At 55.7% G+C, this 18,084-nt stretch overlaps 1 protein-coding gene across 1 annotated transcript; it reads left to right on the top strand.

Moving 5' to 3' along the window:
- The first annotated feature begins 14,353 nt into the window (after positions 1–14,353).
- On the top strand, positions 14,354–17,165 carry TNFRSF13C (TNF receptor superfamily member 13C). The gene is made up of 3 exons (XM_009947708.2): positions 14,354–14,498; positions 15,014–15,211; positions 16,843–17,165. The coding sequence occupies exons 1-3, from the start codon at positions 14,354–14,356 to the stop codon at positions 17,163–17,165; spliced, it is 666 nt and encodes a 221-aa protein (XP_009946010.2).
- The last annotated feature ends 919 nt before the right edge of the window (positions 17,166–18,084 follow it).

Raw genomic sequence — 18,084 nt, 5'->3', positions numbered from 1 at the left:
GTTGTATACTCTTTGTTTAGCTGTGTGGCACAGGCTTTAAAACCTCTGAACGCTTGCCCCAGTTTGCCCTGGCAGAGAGGCTGGTCCCAGCCGGCAGTTTGACTTAGTCGGTGGGCTGCAGTCACGGTTTCAGCCACGGGGTGGTGGCAAAAGCTCGCCAAATACAACCCTTCCTGTATATTCCGTTGTGCCACTTTCCGGAACACTGTGTTTCTCGAAACGCTGGGATGTTTCTTTTTCTTACCCAGAACTGCATGCCAGGTAGAAATGAAGCCTAGAGAGATTGTGTTAAGCTCCCCTCTGGTTTAATTTATTTAATCCCTAATAGTCTGCTTTAATGTTCCTAGGTGCAGAGCTCTAGCTGTGTGTGCTGTTTCGCTTAGCCTGTTTCTGACATCTGTCTATGAGCAGGAAAAAGCGGAAAGCAGCACTGCGGGCTTAATCAGCTGTGAGTGTTGGCAGTCCTTGCAAAGACAGCTCAGCAAGGCACAAAGCCTGTATCCTTGCTCAGAGGACACACAAATCCTAGCTCCGGTTGTATTGTTGCTGGCGGGGGAGGGCTAGGTTGTTTGTCAGCTGGAACAAAAGGAGCTAAACCATTCAGCTGTGTTATGGTGCCCAAAAGGGCTGGACTCCGGCTAAAACCCAAAGGAGAAAGACGTGCAAACTCTCACGGTCGTGTAAGAAGGATTGGAAGCTTAGTGGGCATGCCCTACTTTCAGCTAGCTTTGTGATCTTGAAGGTACTAGCCAGGACTTTGCCACCAGAGAGGGGCAATCATGCTGAGAAACAAGTTTCTCTGTTAGTTATGCTGTCTCAACCTTGCTCTCACTTTGGGTCCCTCAAAATAAATGAGACCATGGTTTAGAATAGACTGGTTTCGATTTGCTCTTGATGTGCAGGTGCAATCCGGGGGAGGGAGGGAAGGAAGGGCTGCAGCATGAAATGAGCTAGTCTTTCGTGTCCTCCACAACTGCTGTAACATAAGGAGACTCTTCTGTCTCCTAGGTCACTCTCCAGTTGCCTCTAATAACTATTGGACTTGGGTAAAATCCCTTCAGCCTCAAAGTAATTTCGCTGGGCTTTCTTAACTGGTGAAAATGAAACTTTCTTTGGTTCCCCCAGAATGCTTTGTAGCGATCCACACGTGCTACTGTCCATTCCTGCACCTTCAAACACTCTTTTTTTCCACTGCTTTGTTTCAGATGCAGTATTTCTTTCCTTCTACTGCTTTCAAAGAAAGATGCTGTTTGTACTTCCTACAGGTGGCCGAATCCTAGCTGGTACAAAATAAAATCTAGTTCCTTAAGAGCAGCATCTCGCTTCACCTTGGGGCAAATATTTTTCTTAGTCGTAGGAAAAAGTCTTTACTAGAACTGGCAGGGGAAGTGGAGCGTATCTAAGAATATGACACTGTGTCTCAGGTCCATCATGTTTTACAACCGAAAGTAGTTGGGACACATCTAAAGCTACAGCTTCAACTATGTAAATACCTCTAGGAACTGTCAGCTATTAGTTTAGACAGGCCATAACACTGCCCCTACCAGAGAAGACAAGGCAGCTGAGGGTATCTTTCATCTGGATGGAGTAGCCAGGGCTGATGTTTGATAAAGGTCTTGTGAAAGTAGTACTTGGATTGGGATCAGAGGCATGGAAGGCCTGAAGCTGAATTAAGGCTAGTGACTCGGTTTCTGTTGTGTTTAAACATCACAGAAGAGCTTGCCAAGCTGGCTGAAACCTAAACTAACAGAAATATTTTGGAGTGAGTTGCTTTCTCTTCCTTTCTCTGTTGCCTCAGTTCCCTATCCCTGTGGAGATTTACAAAGAGAAATCCCCCTCTCTGTGCCAAAAGTACCCCTGAGCGTTGACAGTTTGTCTGTTTCAGTTTGTGGATGTGTTTTTTGTTTGTCAGCTATGCCAGCAAAATTACTGTAAAAGTGATTTAATTAGTACAGAAGACTTTGTACCAGTTGCACTGGTGTAAGCTTCGGTCATGCAGTGCTTGCTTTTGGGGTGGAACTGAGTGAGGCTGTAATAGGGTCTCTTCTGCCGTGGCGGGTTGACCCACAGGATTTTGCCTTCAGTCCAGTCATTTGAAGAAGATTTTGTATCAGCCTGCTAGCTGAGCTGCTCATGGAGTTTCTCGGTGAGAGATTTCAGCACAAATCAGCTTGGTTGGCATTACCTGTTGGGATTATAGTTCTCTGCTAGCCCAGGTTTTCCAAGGAAAGGGTTTTTTTTTGCTGGCTTTGCCACACCAGCAGTTAAATCAGACCGACTTTTAAGCGTGATAAGACATGACGTGCTCAGTCTGTACTAACAGGAGAGAAAGTCTGTGTATTGATATGGCGCCTACAGTAAAAGATCTCTCTATCCTAGAACAAAGATCAGACATAAATCCAGCCCCAGGGATTTATCTGTCCCTCCAAACCTTGAAACTGGTAGTAGAGGTTTAGATTCAAGGCCACCTCTAATATTTGCTTTGGGGGCTGGTTAAAAGTGGATGTCTCTATGTGCCAAGACCTGTAGTTCAAAGGGGCTGGCTGGGTTAGATCAGCGGTGGCGCTCGGCAGCTCTGGTCACGCTGTAAGAGCTGCTTGGTGGCTCTCATTGTGACCACTGTCCACAGCATCAACGGACAAGAAGGGACAGCTGCTCTGCTGCCTGGAGCTGACCTGCAGAGCTGTGGCAGAGGTACCTGCTCTGCTGGCAAAAGCAAGGGAGACGCTTTCTCCTGTGGGGTTTTTAACTCGTCTTGATTTCACAGGAGCACTGGGCTTTGCGCTGGCCAGATTCCAGCTGCTCTGTCTCCGTTCAGCTGGCCCAGATCCCCTGGCAGTCTCCTCTGCACGCTGAGTGTTCTCCACTTCCCACCCTAAGCTGGTGTGCAGTGGGCTGCTGAACAACTGCCACTTTCCATTCAGTGACCAGCTGTCCTTCACTGGTGGGGAAAAGTGATTTATATGCAAGAGAAAGCAGTAGCTGGTACAGCTCAGAGCTGGGAGCCAGAAACGCTGGGCTGATTTCGCCTCTGTGCCTGATTTCTTGCATGACCCTGGGTACGTGTGTTAAAATTCACTGTGTCTTGCTTGCTCTGCCTCTACAGCAGGAGCTACCTCTGCTGGAGGGCTGTGATGAGGACAAATTGACATGTCTTTGGGGTCATAAATCTGGAATTGGGAGGAAATATTCAGAAGAAACCATTTTTTCCTCATTAGCAGAGTTTGATTTTTACCTAAGTTCTGGGGGAGGAGGGTTTGAGTGGGACCTGCCTGCCAGGCACCTCCTGAGATTGGCTGTGTTTTGCGTTGCTTACTTGCCTGACTCTGCTGCAGCCAGGCAGGGAGGCTGCCTGAAATGGGGCTGCGATCCTTCTCACAAGGCATCGCGGCGTGGTTGGCTTTTGTTGTGAACTGGAACAAAACCACCCTCTGAAACGCTGAAATTCCCTGCACAGCTCAATTATCCTTGAATTGGCCGGTGGGAGAAATCAAAGTCTCTGGATCTCTTCCTCACCGTTAAATATTAATACGGCGCGGCGATGCTAGGCACGATGGCATCCCCTCGGGTCGGCTCTGTGCAGGAGGAGCCATCTTGGCTGTGAAGAATTGGTGCAGGAAAGATGTTGGGCGCAGGGGACTCAGGAGTGATGTGACTTGCTCCGACTCCTTGGCAGCTGAGTAGCGCGGGCTCCCGGCCCGTGCTGGGCCACGTTTCCCTTGCCACAGGCTCCATCCGCGGGAGCTGACACGTGCCGCGATGCTGACATATCCCTCATCCCCCCTCGAGCTCGGCCTGTGGTGGGGCGTTCTGCGAGGAGCCAGGAAAGGCGCCGTGCCTGTTCCCCCGCCCCGCTGCCTCCTTTGCCGAGGGAAGTCAGCAGCGTGTGACAGAGAGCCCATGTTTTACATACGTGCAGGCTGCCTCCCCGCTGCCGGCCCAGGTGCAGCTGCGGGCTGGGTGCGAGAGCCCCGGGGGCTCTGCGCGTCACAGGAAGGAGCACCGAGTTGGGGTGAGGACAAAAACAAAGAGAAAAGCCACCTCCCCTTGGGAAACCTGGCCCTGGTGCACAGGGGCTGCTGTGTCCTCTGGATCCTGCCACCCTCTCCGTACTGCAACAGGCTGTGCCAAAGCCGGCTGAAGCAGCCATGCTCTAGAGCGCTCCGCGTGCAGGAGCGAGGCAGAGGCGCGCTGGCGAGCGCTTGGAAGGACCCAAAAAGCCCAGCTAGCACTAAACACGCTAAGGAGGCTTTCCCCATTTTCTGGCAACATGGAGTAGTTTCCTTTCCTGTCTTCCCATGGAAGCTCTCCAGGCCTGCTGTGTGCCTGCAGTGATGGGGTGATGGTGCTGTGCTGTGGCTGGGCCTGCCTTGCTCTCTCCCTGCTGGCCATGTCATGGCACTGCTTGACACCTTGTTTGCTGAGGGTCAGCGGTCCTTGAGGCACTATCACTGCCTGCACTGGTCAGCTCAAAGCTCTCCTGAACTTCTGTGCTGGCTGCTGTCCTAGGTTTGACAGCAATTGTTGGCATCACCCCAGTGTGAGCTTTCATTGCTGCCCACCCCCCCCACCCCCCCCTGCTATGTTTCCTTTTCTGCTCTTCCAGAGATGACAGACATGAAGCCAGGGCTGTGTTTGACTCAGCTTGGTATGTACCTGTGGCTTGTGCTGCAGTGGAGCACCTCTCTTCAAAGCAACGTGCCAGCATCAAGTAATTAATCCTTATTCCCCCATGGGACTGAGGGGTGACTCAGTGCCTCGTGCTGTTATGCCATGCCAAGCAGCAGAGGATCAAAGGCGTTGGAGTTGGGGAAGCCCTGGGATAGCACGGTGTCGCTCTGTGCCCGCACACTGGGCACCTGTAAAGGCTCAGTCTTGCACACTTATCTCCAGGGCTCATTTTTAGCCATGCAGAGGGCTGGAAGCCCTGCTACCTTAGAGACAGGGCTGGAGCTACCTTCACCTTGCTCTGCAGGGAGTGTTTTTACTGCTTGGTGTTCCCTTTTCTATCCTGTTGCTCCTTTAAAACCCGACTTGGCCACCCTGAGCAATTCTCCCTCCTTTTCTCACCTATAGGTCCCCAACACCTCCCTGACATCCCTGCTTGGCTGTGCTGAGTGGCAGGTGTGTATATCTGGGTGAAAGACAGGGGCAAAGAGGCTCAAGCACTGTGAAAATAGAGCTGCGGGAGTGGAGCATGTCCCCCTTAGGCTTCATGACCCCCAGCAAGCTGCACACCAGGCTGTGCCAGCGCGGTGGCCCTGAAGAAGGGCAAACAAACCCCAACACCTGGCCTTGGGCTGCCCTGGCATCCATCGTGCTGCTGCGGAAGGGAAGGGAAGGGAAGGGAAGGGAAGGGAAGGGAAGGGAAGGGAAGGGAAGGGAAGGGAAGGGAAGGGAAGGGAAGGGAAGGGAAGGGAAGGGAAGGGAAGGGAAGGGAAGGGAAGGGAAGGGAAGGGAAGGGAAGGGAAGGGAAGGGAAGGGAAGGGAAGGGAAGGGAAGGGAAGGGAAGGGAAGGGAAGGGAAGGGAAGGGAAGGGAAGGGAAGGGAAGGGAAGGGAAGGGAAGGGAAGGGAAGGGAAGGGAAGGGAAGGGAAGGGAAGGGAAGGGAAGGGAAGGGAAGGGAAGGGAAGGGAAGGGAAGGGAAGGGAAGGGAAGGGAAGGGAAGGGAAGGGAAGGGAAGGGAAGGGAAGGGAAGGGAAGGGAAGGGAAGGGAAGGGAAGGGAAGGGAAGGGAAGGGAAGGGAAGGGAAGGGAAGGGAAGGGAAGGGAAGGGAAGGGAAGGGAAGGGAAGGGAAGGGAAGGGAAGGGAAGGGAAGGGAAGGGAAGGGAAGGGAAGGGAAGGGAAGGGAAGGGAAGGGAAGGGAAGGGAAGGGAAGGGAAGGGAAGGGAAGGGAAGGGAAGGGAAGGGAAGGGAAGGGAAGGGAAGGGAAGGGAAGGGAAGGGAAGGGAAGGGAAGGGAAGGGAAGGGAAGGTGCTTGCGCACAGATGTTGCATAATACTGACCTAGTTTGAACACAAGTTTGTGGGCTGGGAAGTGTTTGCCCAGCCTGCAGAGAAGAGAAAACCCCTCTGGGGCAAGGTCTGCTGCACTGTGTCCTCTGCTCTGTGTTATGAAGGAGATGAAACATGAAGCATGTGCTTTGTCCAAAACCTGGCTCATCCCTCTTGCCCAGGTTGCACATGGAGCATCACCTGCGTGAGTCCCCTCTCTGTGTACATGAGCCGTGGTTTGGCTGAGCTCAGCCACTGCATGGGACTAATACGTAGTGATGGTGTCCTATAAATTATATAGTTGGTATGTTCGCCATCTGCTCTGCGCTGAAAGCTGAGTGTGATTGAGACCTTCCCCCCCTTCCCAAAGCTTGACTCTCTTGCCAAGCTTGAAATGTGTGCGGATCTCCCGTAAGTGGTTCTGATTGAATCAGGTAAAGAGGGAGTTTTTTAAGCAGGCTGCAATGTTCCCTGTACCCGAAGTGAGAGCTGAAGCATAGGGCAGCATCCTATTACGAGGCTATGAGTAAAAAGTGAGTCTGATTTCATGCTAATTAGGTTCTAAAGGGAGCGAATCTTGATTGCAGTGGTCATATCAAAGAATCAAAATAGTAATGCAAAAAGCAAAGGAAACCCCAGAGTGATTCATATGAGAAGGGGAAATAAAGACAGTCATGGAGGAAGAAGGAGTTTGAGGGGGACTGAATTGCTCTGCTGCCCAAAAGCGGAGGGGATTTGAATCAGATTATCCTCATTAGATGTCTCTTTAAAGCATCATCAAGCCAAATGAATGGTCCGGAGGAGAGCTTGCAGGCATGGTGGGCTGTGATTATCACCAGGGATTTACAGTCCTAGTTATCTAGCTCAGAGACAAGATTATTAGGGGGTGTAAAGCTTTATCTGCCCTCAGCCTCTAATGTGCATTTTTAGGTTGGGTGATGGGAGATGCTATGTTGCCGCACGGTCCCTCGGAAGCCTGCCTGCATCCTCTGCTGATCCAGCCCTCCGTGGTGCTGTGGGTGCAGTGTGGAAGGGGAAGGCAAGTGTGAGCCAGGGAGCTGTGCCGGCCGGGAGATGTTCCGTCGGTGTGGACGGGCAGCTTTCCCAGTGGAGTGCCGCAGAGGGCAGGACCTCCCCTCTGGGTGCTCTCACTGAGATGGGAAATGGGGAAAAGGATCTTGGACGGAGGGTTATGTCTGCCTGCCTTGGCAGCAAGTTCGCCCCCCACAGCACCTCCCCTTCCTGTGGCAGCCTGTGCAGGTGCAACTCATCCTTCTTCCAGCCAGAGCCTTTAAGGCCCTGAAGGCTCACGAGTCGGTGGGGCTGTTACAGAGGGAGCCCCTGCGAGCAGTGGGGAGGACCATCCCTTTGAAAGGGAATTGATGGGCTTTACCCACAGGTCCCTTGGAACACAGAGTGGGGGGTGAATGTGAGCATGGCACAGGGCTGCTAGCAGTCCCTTTCCACCTCCCCGGCTCTGCATCTGCATCAGTCCATCATCCTCCTCTTCCTCGCCTTCCCCAACCGATGTATTGCTCCCGTTTTTTCTCTGGGCTTTGGCAGGACGGCCGAGGCATCGCGCCCAGACTTGAGGGGCACAAGCCAAATCCGTCTGTCAGCTGTCTCCTACATCGCATCCTTAATACAGCCTTTGAAATTCATAACATTATTCTGCATTCAAGCCCGTGCAAATTAAATCACTCTGGCCTTTTTACACCAGGCCAGTACCTAAAGGTCCGTGAGAACCTGGAGAACGGTGCGGAGGGCTGGTGAGCGCAGCAATGCCACCGCAGACTAACGAAACACTGTTGGCACAGAGGTACTTCAGCTGGAGTGGGAGGAGAGGGGAGGCTGTCAGCCGGAGCCTCGCAGCCGACAGCACGGTGGTGACGAGCTTGCTGCCGGAGGCGGCCGGCCGGCCGCAGGGCCCGCTTCGGCTCAGCGGAAACACGCTTCCCTGCTTCTCATCCCAGATTGGGGCTGCACTCATGTCCAAACACGTGCCATTCATTTCTCCTGCAGCACTGCAGTCCCTCTCAATGCTCCAGGGCTGAAACCAGCTTGAGTTTGGCATCTGACCGGCCAAGCAGCCAACGGTCGACATCCCTCAGCTGCTCGCGGGGCATCGTCCGGCGGTGACAAATGGAAAAGTCGGAGGTCCCCGATGGTAGGGGTGAGGGAGGTTGGCCTTGCACCTACTGCTGCTGCCTGTGCCTGGGGTGGTGGGAGGCTGCAGGGCAACATCCTTCCTACTGGCGAGAAAAATGAGTCGGCCACAAAAGCCAGCTCAGGGAGCCATTTCTGCAAAAGTGATTAGTACTGGAAACCACACAGGCTCCTGCAACCTTCCTCCTGCCCAGGCTGTTGCGATCTGCAGGTGCCACAGGAATTTTGGGGGGTTTTTTTGGTATGTCCTGTTCCCTATTTGAGCTGTGCTTTAAGTTATCCAGGCACACTGCTGGTTTTGAGCATCTCCATTAAAATGGCTTGTGCAGCCAAAGTTGAGGAGCATGACTGAGGAGCATGGCTGTGGAGCGGCCGTGCTGGGGCTGGGCTGCAGTCGTGGGGGGTGGTGGGGTGTTTGTGTACGGGGAAGGGAGTTGGTTGTATGACAGGCAGCGGAGTAAATTGCAACAAATAAGTGCCTCAGATAAAAACACTTGCAAGTCGCTTGGAGTCACTTGCAAGCACCTTCCTATTTTCTCAGGTTGCCTTCTTGTTCAAATGTATTCACCAAACCATTCCCATGCGTGAACCGGAGCTGCAGCTCTCGTGCAAGTAGTTCATTATAATGAAGCGCTATGCAAAATGCAATCGGGGCTGCTTAGTCTAGTTTTGACTTCCAGGCTGACGGACGTGGTTTCCTGTCCCCTGCCACTGGAGCAAGCTGCACAGGGTTGGGGCTCAATGGGAGACAGCCCCTCGCCTTCAGCGGGCTTTGATTTTGGCTCTGGAGTTGTCTGCTGGAGACCTCCGTGCCCCAAAAGCGCAGCAGTGGGGCTCCCCATGGCGAGTGCCGGGGAGGTTTCAGTGCTCAGCCTGGTGTGCCAGGGAGGTTTGTGCCCCGGTGTACATGTGCCTGAACCAGCTGAACCCACCTGCTCAGAGGTTTGTAGTGTGGCAGCACATCACCCTCAGCCATTATTTTCTGTTTCGGTGCTGGAGGTGCTAGCCAGCCCTGCCAGGACACGTGAAAGTTCCCTACAACCAGCCTCAGACAAAGCTGGGGGGGGGGGCACTTGGTCTCCCCCACAGTCACCCGAGAGGGACAGGGCAAACTCCCACCCATCCTTAGGATGGGGATGGGGGCAGCATCCCTGCTGAAGGCTGAGCGGGGAGCAGGAGGATTTGCTTACCATTTGCTTGTGGGGACATCCAGGCAGAAGAGCTGGGTTCCAATAACGGCATGTTGCTCATGACCTGGTGGGGCTTGTGAGACCCTGGGCAGCGCCTGGAGACCCAGACCTCACAAGGAGAGTCCCACTGCTCTCTGCAGAGTGGCAAGAGCAGCCAGCACACCAGCTGGAAACACTCCTCGCTCCACCCCACACCTGCCCCTGGCAGGGGAGGTCAAGGGCTCAGCTCCTCCAAGGGCTGGATCAGGGAGGGGGGATTTACCCTCATCCTCTGTGCTACTGTGTTCCTCCTGGGCTCTCTGGGGCAAGGAGGAGGAATAGGCAGAGAGAGTTTGAGCCCAGGCAGTGCCAACCTACTGCTCTGTAACCCTGGAGGGGTCCCACTGTAGAAGCACAATTTGGGTGCTCATCGTCACCCCTGGAGGGGTCCGAGTCCCCTTGCAGAGGGAGCCAAGGACACCTCCTTGTTTTTCCTTAGCCCCATGGACAAGCACAGCTCCAGGGACATGTAGGCAAGGAGGGGGGAGACAAATTATGTTCAACAGAGCTGGTGCCACTGGGGCACTGCCCCATACCAAACTCCCCGTACAGGTGGCTGAGCAGTGCCACAAAACCCCTCGGTAAGAAGCAGAACATCTATGACTGGGTCTGGGTTTTAGGGTGATGGTGAATCTCTTGAAGCCTGCGGTTTCCCACATTATTCCTAAAATCTTCCCAGATTTTGTCCCTAAGCCTGGCTGGCTTTGAGAAGGCAGAGCAAAGTGGGGCTGGGCCACGCTGAGGCATCCTGGTGGATTCTGACTAGGAGGTTTGTGCCGGAATCCTGAGAAACGGTCTCCTGAGAGCCATAGTGGGACATTTCAGGCAGGGATTTCCCACCAGTTAGCACAGGGGTGTTGGGAAAGTGAGTGGGGATGAGGTATCAAATGTCCTTGGGGGGTTGGCTCCAGCCAAAGCCTTCCAGCGGCACTATCTGGATGCGGGGCAGACATCGGGCTGTGCCGAGGTATTCCTGGGGAGTTGGGTGCATCCTGTCAGAGGTTTGTCCCAAGGTAACTGGGTCTGCTAGATAAACACCTCGCGGCTTCTCTGATCGACAAACCTTTGGGTTTCCGGTACACACGAGCACAAGGTGAACTTTCGGTGGATATTTTCTGCTACGAGCGGTTCTGCAAGCGCGTGCATGAGTCACTTCACCCACCCCTGTCACCAAAAGAACCGGTCACACGAGTCCAGACACTCATGCATGTGTGAGCGCTCGCAGGATGCCACTGTCCCTCCATGCTCCTGGGGTCACCGGCACCGCTCCATCCCTTACTGGGCTCTCCGCGGGGATGCCAGCAGCTGACCTTGGCCAAAGCTGGCCCTTCCGGTGCACATTTGGAGCAAACAGCACTAGAAATCAAGTTCTCTGACTCCAGGATTAAGACATAATTTTTAAATAGCTCATTTGATATCCTTGCTGGTTTATTTGTTTAATAAAAGCACTTAGTTAGCTGGAGTCCCAGGCTCCTGGGGCTTTCGTTTCTCTGCAGAGGAGATAAGAAAAGCGCATTTCCTTATCCAGTGAGTCATTTTTTCTGCTCTTTAATTATGCATTTGTGCTATTATCAAGCGTATTCAGCTCTTAGATGCAAACAGTTCAGACTACTCACAAAGCCTTAACTTTTGCTGCTCCAAAACTGATCAACCGCTGTTATGAAGAGCAGGGGAGGCAAAGACGGGGGAGCTGAAGGAGAGAACGGCCGATGCCTGGAGCTCGCAGGGCAGCTTGGGCCACGCTGGTGAGCAGGCACACGTGCGAGTGCTGCTGGGGAAGTCAGCAGCGATTTTCTCCATGAGTAAGCGTTATCATGTGTGAATTCAAACATCGTTTTCTTGGCCCAGGAGGAAGCAGACGGGCCGGGAAGGGAGCATCAAAGAGCTGTAGAGGGGGATAAAGAGGGCTTAGAAAATGGGAGGGAATAGGGTAAGATCAATTGCGGTGATGAGGCTGCAACATCTTTCCACATAACAGGACCTGGGAACATTTTATTCTCAGGAGGACATTACGCCTGCCATCTCCGGGCTCCCTGCCATGCATTCCCAGCTTCAAGTTTTCACTCCAGGTACCAACATGGGAGCCATCAGCTCCTGAGCTCTGTGCCAGCTCTATGAGCACCTCACCCACTGTGTCAAGAGCAACATGTGGACACCTCAGTTTGGGTTTTCCCTGGTGCATGTATTTGACTGGAGGGGTCACAGAGTTAATCTGTAAGCATGGTACAGCAGGTGCCAGGCCCCATTTCCCCCCCTCTGTTAAGCCAAGCATGGAGGGGAGAGGGGAGGGAGAGGGGCAGGGTGAGAGTGCTATGGCAGGTCCCACAGGAATAGAGGCTGGAGTTCACCGAGAGATGACTGACGTGGGGGAAGCACAGTGCAGGAATTTCAGGGGGGAAAGGTGAGAGGGGGATGATAGAGAAGACTCCTCATTTGGGAAAAGGAGACTAGCAGGTGGAAACACCCCTGGGCAACAGGAAGAGCAAACTTTTTGGAGAAGGGAGCTGTTTCAGGGGCAGGTGTCCCGACAGAGCGCTGGCTGTTTTGTGGGGGTCCTCTGCCTCCACGCATGGCTCTAGCCCCGTCAGCCCACAAGGCAAGAGTATTTCCTCTCCTAGTCCCTAACCTTATACTTTTGCAAGCTGCCTGCCAGGGACAGTGAGGGCTCGGGATGCCCTCTCCTCCCTGGGGCTCTCTGCTGTGGTGTGATCCTGGAGTGAGCCTGGGCTTTTCTTCTGACCCATCAGCCCTTCCTGTTGTGGCTTTCTGAACCCCGGACATGCTCCCGGTATGCCCTCCCACTGCGAGCACCCCCCTCCTGCTCCCATGCTTGCACCACATCTCCGCTCCTCTCCCGGGGTGCACGTGAGACGGGAAGCTGGGTGAGGTGGGAGAGGAAGAGATGTCCTCCCCTGGTAGGTACCTCTGCAGGGGCGAGCGCAGCCTGTTCAGCTCCAGCATCGAGGCGGAGGGTGCCAAGCTGGCCGTGCTGCTCGTGGCTTCGGAGCTCGCGGCCGCGCTGAGAGAGGGAAGTTCCTGGTGTGCCCCTGCTCGCTTGGGGAGTTTTACTTTGACTAAGATGGAGGGGGAATAACTGAGTCACAGGTGCAGGAATGGGCGCCGGGCTCTCGCGGCTCCTTGGAGGAGCCCGCAGCCCCCCAGGCTTGTCACGGCCATCCCCGCCGGCACAGCATAGCCGGGCAGGGCGCTCCCCAGCAGCCAGGCACGTGTGCACGTGTGCGAGGGGCGAGGGAGCAAGCGGCTGGGCACGCCGTCTGGAAAGGGAAGTGAAATCGCGGCGGGCGTGGAACTAGTGGGCAGCAACCAGTTTTGGTTGGGACTTTCACTCACCCGGAGCCCTGCAGTGCCCAATGGGGAGGGCTGAGATCTGCTTGGGCTGCTTCAGCACTGCCCTGGGCCAAGCCACTTTCCCAGGATGCTGCTGACAGGGACGGAGATGTGGATGGGGTGCCGGGAGGGCCTCAACATAGGGCAGCTCCTGCCCTGTGGGGCATGGAGTACTGGAAAGCTGTGCTGGGTCTGCAACCCAGCACAGGGAGCTGGTGCCTGCATCCCACTCAGGGCTTCAGGGGGTGGGGCACGGAGGCTGTGGGCTCAGCTTGCCCAAAAGCCATTGGAGAGGTGCAAGTGTAACCAGGGACAGTCCTCAGTGGAGCTCAGTTATCCAGTGGGGATGCCTGGTGCTCTGCCACCTTGAGCCAGGGCATCCTTTGGCTTTTCTCCTCCTCTCCTCCCAGCCTCAGTCCAGGACAGTGAGTGGCAGAGACCTCACCAGAAAGAACCCAGAGGCCATAGCTGCTGCAAGGATGGGACTCCAGCAGTAAAGCCCCATTAAGGCTCTCCTGGCCAGGACAGGTCTCCTGCGCTGCTTCCTTCAGCTGAGAGCAAGACAGCAACTGTGGCTGGTCACTCTCTTCCTATGAGGTGAAGAAAAAGGGAATATGACTTTTGTTTGGTAAGGATGGAGAAGAGCCACCTACAGCACTGAAATCCATCACTTACCCACTTCAGATCTCAAGCATCAGGCTTTGACATGTGGGTATAGGTGGCAGGACGTTTCTCCTGATCAGGAGCAGCAACACCTAAGACCATTAAGGGTCTATTTAGTCCCTTCCAAGGGTATGGGGACCAGAGTTGCTTGGTGTGACCTGCTTTGCCCATGCCCTGGGCAGTTACCATGCAAAGCCAGATCTGAATCCAGAGAATGAGACATGGTGCCAAGGGGCTGGGAGGGTCCTTGCCGTGGGTCTAGGTCTGGGACAGAGAAGATGGTGAGAGAAAGGTGATAAAGAGCATCATCATTAGCAGGGATGGAGAACACGCACCAGTTGGCCTGCCCGCGCAGCAATCACTAGCAGGCTGTGTCCCGGGGGCAGTGGAAGCTTTTAAAAGGGGAAACCTTGGTGCCCCTACACTCTTTTCTCCTCCAGTCCTTTTCTGCTTTTTCCATCCAAGGATTCGTGGTGTGGAATGGGACCTTGTAAAGAACTGGTCACAGGAAAGCCCCCTGTAGGCACTGGAGGCTGCCAAGGGGGCTTTTTGCCAGCCAGCAAGGGAAGGTGCCGGCTGGGGCCATGCTTGGGCTGGAGGTGATGTACGGGTGGGCTAGGGAAGGGTGAGGACCAAGGAGGTGATATCGCTGTGCTGGGGCGCTGTGCTGCTGGGCATGGGGTGCTGCGTGGCTGGGGTACGCCAGGGGCTGTGGGGATTTCAGAAGCATATTTTGGAGGAGAGGGGTAGTTTGAGGGCGTGTTGCACAGGCAGGCAGGGGTAGGGCTTGGGTGCTCACTCTCCTCCTCCCCACTGAAGATCCGCCCCAGGACAAGCGCAGCGATCACAAGCCCCAAGGGAGACGACACAGCTTGACAGACTGTATCTCCCTCTGCCACAGGCCCCGGGGCGCTGCGATTTCACACTCGGGCGGCGGCCCCTTCGCCGCAGTGCCATGCGGGAGCCGAAATCTCACTCCCACTCCGCCATGTCCTCGTCAGGAAAAGCCACTGCTGCCTCTTCCTGCCTCTCCTCCCAGTGCTTTGACATCCTGACCAGGTCCTGCGTCAAGTGCTCCGACTTGTTCAGGGACAACACAAGTAAGGGGATGAGGGCGGCCAGGGACCAAGCTCCCCGGGGCTGGGAGGTGGTGGGCCAAGGGGGCTGGGGACACCCCGGGGGTGGGCAGGTGGAGGGGACCTTCTCCTGCAGATGGTGATAGAGGTGGCGAGGGAGGATGGAGAGCTGCCTTCACCTGGAGGTGGAGAAGCAGGAGAAAGCAAGAGGGCAACCAGTTCCAGTGAGGGGAACGCAGTGCAGGGAAAAGAGGGGTGATCCAGCCTGGCATGAGGGTCACAGCCTGTCCCAGGGGTGACCATGGGAAGAGCAGGACACCCTCATCTCCCATCAGTGAGGAATGGCAGCGGGTGGGACAAGGGTCCTGTCAGGCAGGGGGATGGTTTGTTGGGGATGGTGGGTGGGTAGCGGTGAAGAGCCGCTCTCCTTCCCCACCACCACAGCTCTGAGGCCGGCCAGCCAGGTGGGTAACACTGCTGCCCTCCTTCCCTCGCCCCAGCTCTCCCCCTCATGACACTGCCGGCGTCTTGCCCCACAGCAGAGCCGGCCCATGCAGCGCCCACCTCCGCCCTGGTGCCCACCCTCCCCTCGATGGACCTACACAGCACCCTCCTGATCTTCGGGGTCCCAGCAGCGGTGGGCGTCATCCTGGCTGTGGCCGCCCTCTGGGGCTTCCTGGCTTGCAAGGTGGGGAAGCAGAGGAGGAAGAGGAAGGCAGCAGACGAGGAGGCCGAAGGTAGGGGACCTCTTGCTTTCCCTGTCACAGCATGCTGAGTACCCTGGGGCAGATGGGATCTCTTCCCTCCAGCTCACCTGAGGCACATCCCTGTCAAGGCTAGCTCCTCCACCTTGACAGGGGCTCCATGGTCACCCCAGGGCATTTCGGGGCAACTGAGCCACCCCCTGAGTGACAGTGCCCTGCGTACCCTGGGAACCCACACCTGCATCTGACTGCCAGCGTGACCCTGCTGAACCATCCCTCCCTTTGCTGGGTCTCCCTGTAAATTTGCTCGTTTAAAGCGCCTGCTGGCACTGTCCCCTCTCCATGGGGGACATGTACAGTGCACTGGTTAGGAGCGTCTCCCTCTGCCCCAGTAGCCAGAGGGCCATGGATGGAGTAGGGGCTTTGGGGGCAGCAGTGGACATCTGAGGACAGCTCTGGAGGGACCCTCTTGCCATGGCACTGCAAATGGGGGGTCCCATGTTGACCTCCCAGCTTGCCATTCCCTCTTGGGATGCCCAGTGCCCTCCAACATATGCCCTGAAGACCCCAAAAGGTGTCAGAGCCAGCCCCATCAGCAGGATGCTGGAGCACCGGCAGGGGATCATCCCCAAAGGCATCAAAAATAGGGCTGGGGGGCAAGGGATGATGGGGCTGAGGCTTTGCTGGCAGGGTAATTCCAGGGAGGGTGAGGCCGCAGTGCTTCATGAAGGCCTGTCTTGTTGGGGCATCAGCCGGGGACAGAGTAGCCATTTCCTCTCCTGGGTACCCCCGCCCTGGCGCTGACTCAACCCTGGCCACTTCTTGGAAATGGTCTCGCCTGGCTTCACCCCTCCTCATCCCTAGGCAGGGGGTATGAGAGCCTAGGACCACCACCCCCGGGGATGCTTTCACCCCACCACCACCCCATTGCCCAGGTGGGTGCCCTCAGGGGGCAATGGGGCCAGGGGCAGCCAGTCCTCGCACCCCGGCTTGCCTGCACGCTGCCAGCAGTGCCAGCCATGTGACTTAGACCCAGGGGGGACATCACCTGGGGCCTTTCCTCTAAAACGAGTGCGGCTGCGACAGCTCGTGATGCAGATGCCTGGGAAAAATACCAAGAACCAAAGAGGAGGGAGAAACCCAGTGGCAAGAGAGGTCCGGCCATGATGGAGGGTATGGGAGGTACCCCTCGGCTACTCCGCTGCCGCATGCCCTGATCCCTGTCTCCCCGTCCCCCCGGAGTTGCACCCCAGCAAGCCCACCGCTGCAGCACTGGATGCATGGAAAGTTGCAGGAGGCTTGGGGCCAGTGGCACGCGCCTGCGTTCGAAGAGTGTAAACAAGTCTATTTTTAAGCGGGAGGCGGTTGGGGAGGGCGAGCCGCCAAGGGCCAGGCTGCTCTGCTGCCGGCAGGGTTTAGTGAGGGGCCTCGAAGTGCAAGTGCAAGTTCCTGCCTTTCCCTATTGTTTTTTAGGGGGGAAAAAAAAATCAGTTGTAAATAGGAGGAGCTCTGCAGCAGGACAAATGTAGCGGGGACCTTGCAGGCCCCTCTTGCTCCATCTCCATCTTCCCTCCCACATGCCTCCAGGGACGGGACCCTCTCCCTGGGACCCACCTAGCCCCACTTTTTGAGCCCCGTAACCCCCTTTTCTTGCCCCTTCCCAGCAAACATGGATGTCACCAGCCCACTGCCCAGCCCGGGCTGCCAGGACCCTGCTGTGCCAGAGCGAGATGCCACCGTGGCCCTGGTCCCATGCCCACATCTCAATGGGGGCCTGAAGATGCCAGGACCACCTGGGAAAGCTGGGGCAAAGCAGAGGTCGTGCTGCCAAGGCGATGCCGATGGCGACATCATCCTACTCTCCACCATGTACCCCCGGCGTGCAGAGTGCGACCATGGCTTCCCACTGCCTGCCACTGAGCTGGGGGCCACGGCCCTGGTCACCACCAAAACCACCCAGAACTGTGCTGGAGAGGAGAGAGCCTGAGGACAACGTGAATGGGACTGGAGCTGCTCCCTGCAGACACCCAGAGCCTGTCCCTGGGGCAGGCAAAGCCTTGCATGGATGTGAGCTGTCTGAGGACGGGGTTGTGCCTTGACCAAGATCAGCCTTCTAAGATGACTGCCCTATTCCACTTTCCCATTTGTGCCGAGTCCCAAGTTACACCTGTAAGTGCTGGAGGAAGCCAAAGCGGATCACACCGAGTTACGCCGAACTGCTGACAGCTGCCACAACCGTACCTGTAGCAGAGGAGATGTGGCCAGCGAGGACAGAGCATGGCAGGGGCTGCTGTGCCATTTGCAATGCTGCTGTTGTGCCAGGATGGGTTTTCTGCTGGGTGGGTGATTCCTGGGAACATGGGGCTAGAACAGCAGAAAGAGGAGGGGGAAAAGAAGAAGACAGAGAGGGAAGCAGGGAGATACATTAGGACCAAATCCCACACTGCTGATATTAGCTCAATTTTTGCTACTGACCTCAATAAAAGGAGGCTTGGGGCCATATGGAGCAAGGCACATCCAGCATCTGCTCCATTCGCAGTCCTGCCCGTCCCCCTCCCTGCTCCCCGGTCTTCTGCACGCCATAATATCCAGGTCTCTCCTCCCTCTGAGTGCTCTCACACAGTTGCAGACATCCACCAGTGTTCATGGGAACCCCCTCCACAGCCGGATACCCCAGGAATGGGAAACAAGTCCGTCTGCCCAAGCAGAGAGCAAGGGAGGGAAGAGGGGGGAAAAAAATCTGTCTTTGCTCTGACCTACAATCACTGAAGTCAGGGACGACCAGGGGCAGGCAACAGAGACTGCTGGTCTAGAGGAGCTCCATGAGCTTGTCATTGTGGCCCGAGACAACTGTCACTTCAGCTCACTGTGGCTGCGGAAATACCACGTGTCACTTGGGATGGATG

Source organism: Leptosomus discolor, chromosome 1 (assembly GCF_034619465.1).
Source record: "Leptosomus discolor isolate bLepDis1 chromosome 1, bLepDis1.hap2, whole genome shotgun sequence".
Taxonomy (NCBI): Eukaryota; Metazoa; Chordata; class Aves; order Leptosomiformes; family Leptosomidae; genus Leptosomus; species Leptosomus discolor.
The sequence above is the reverse complement of the archived record's forward strand: the minus strand, read 5'-3'. Positions and strand labels throughout refer to the sequence as shown.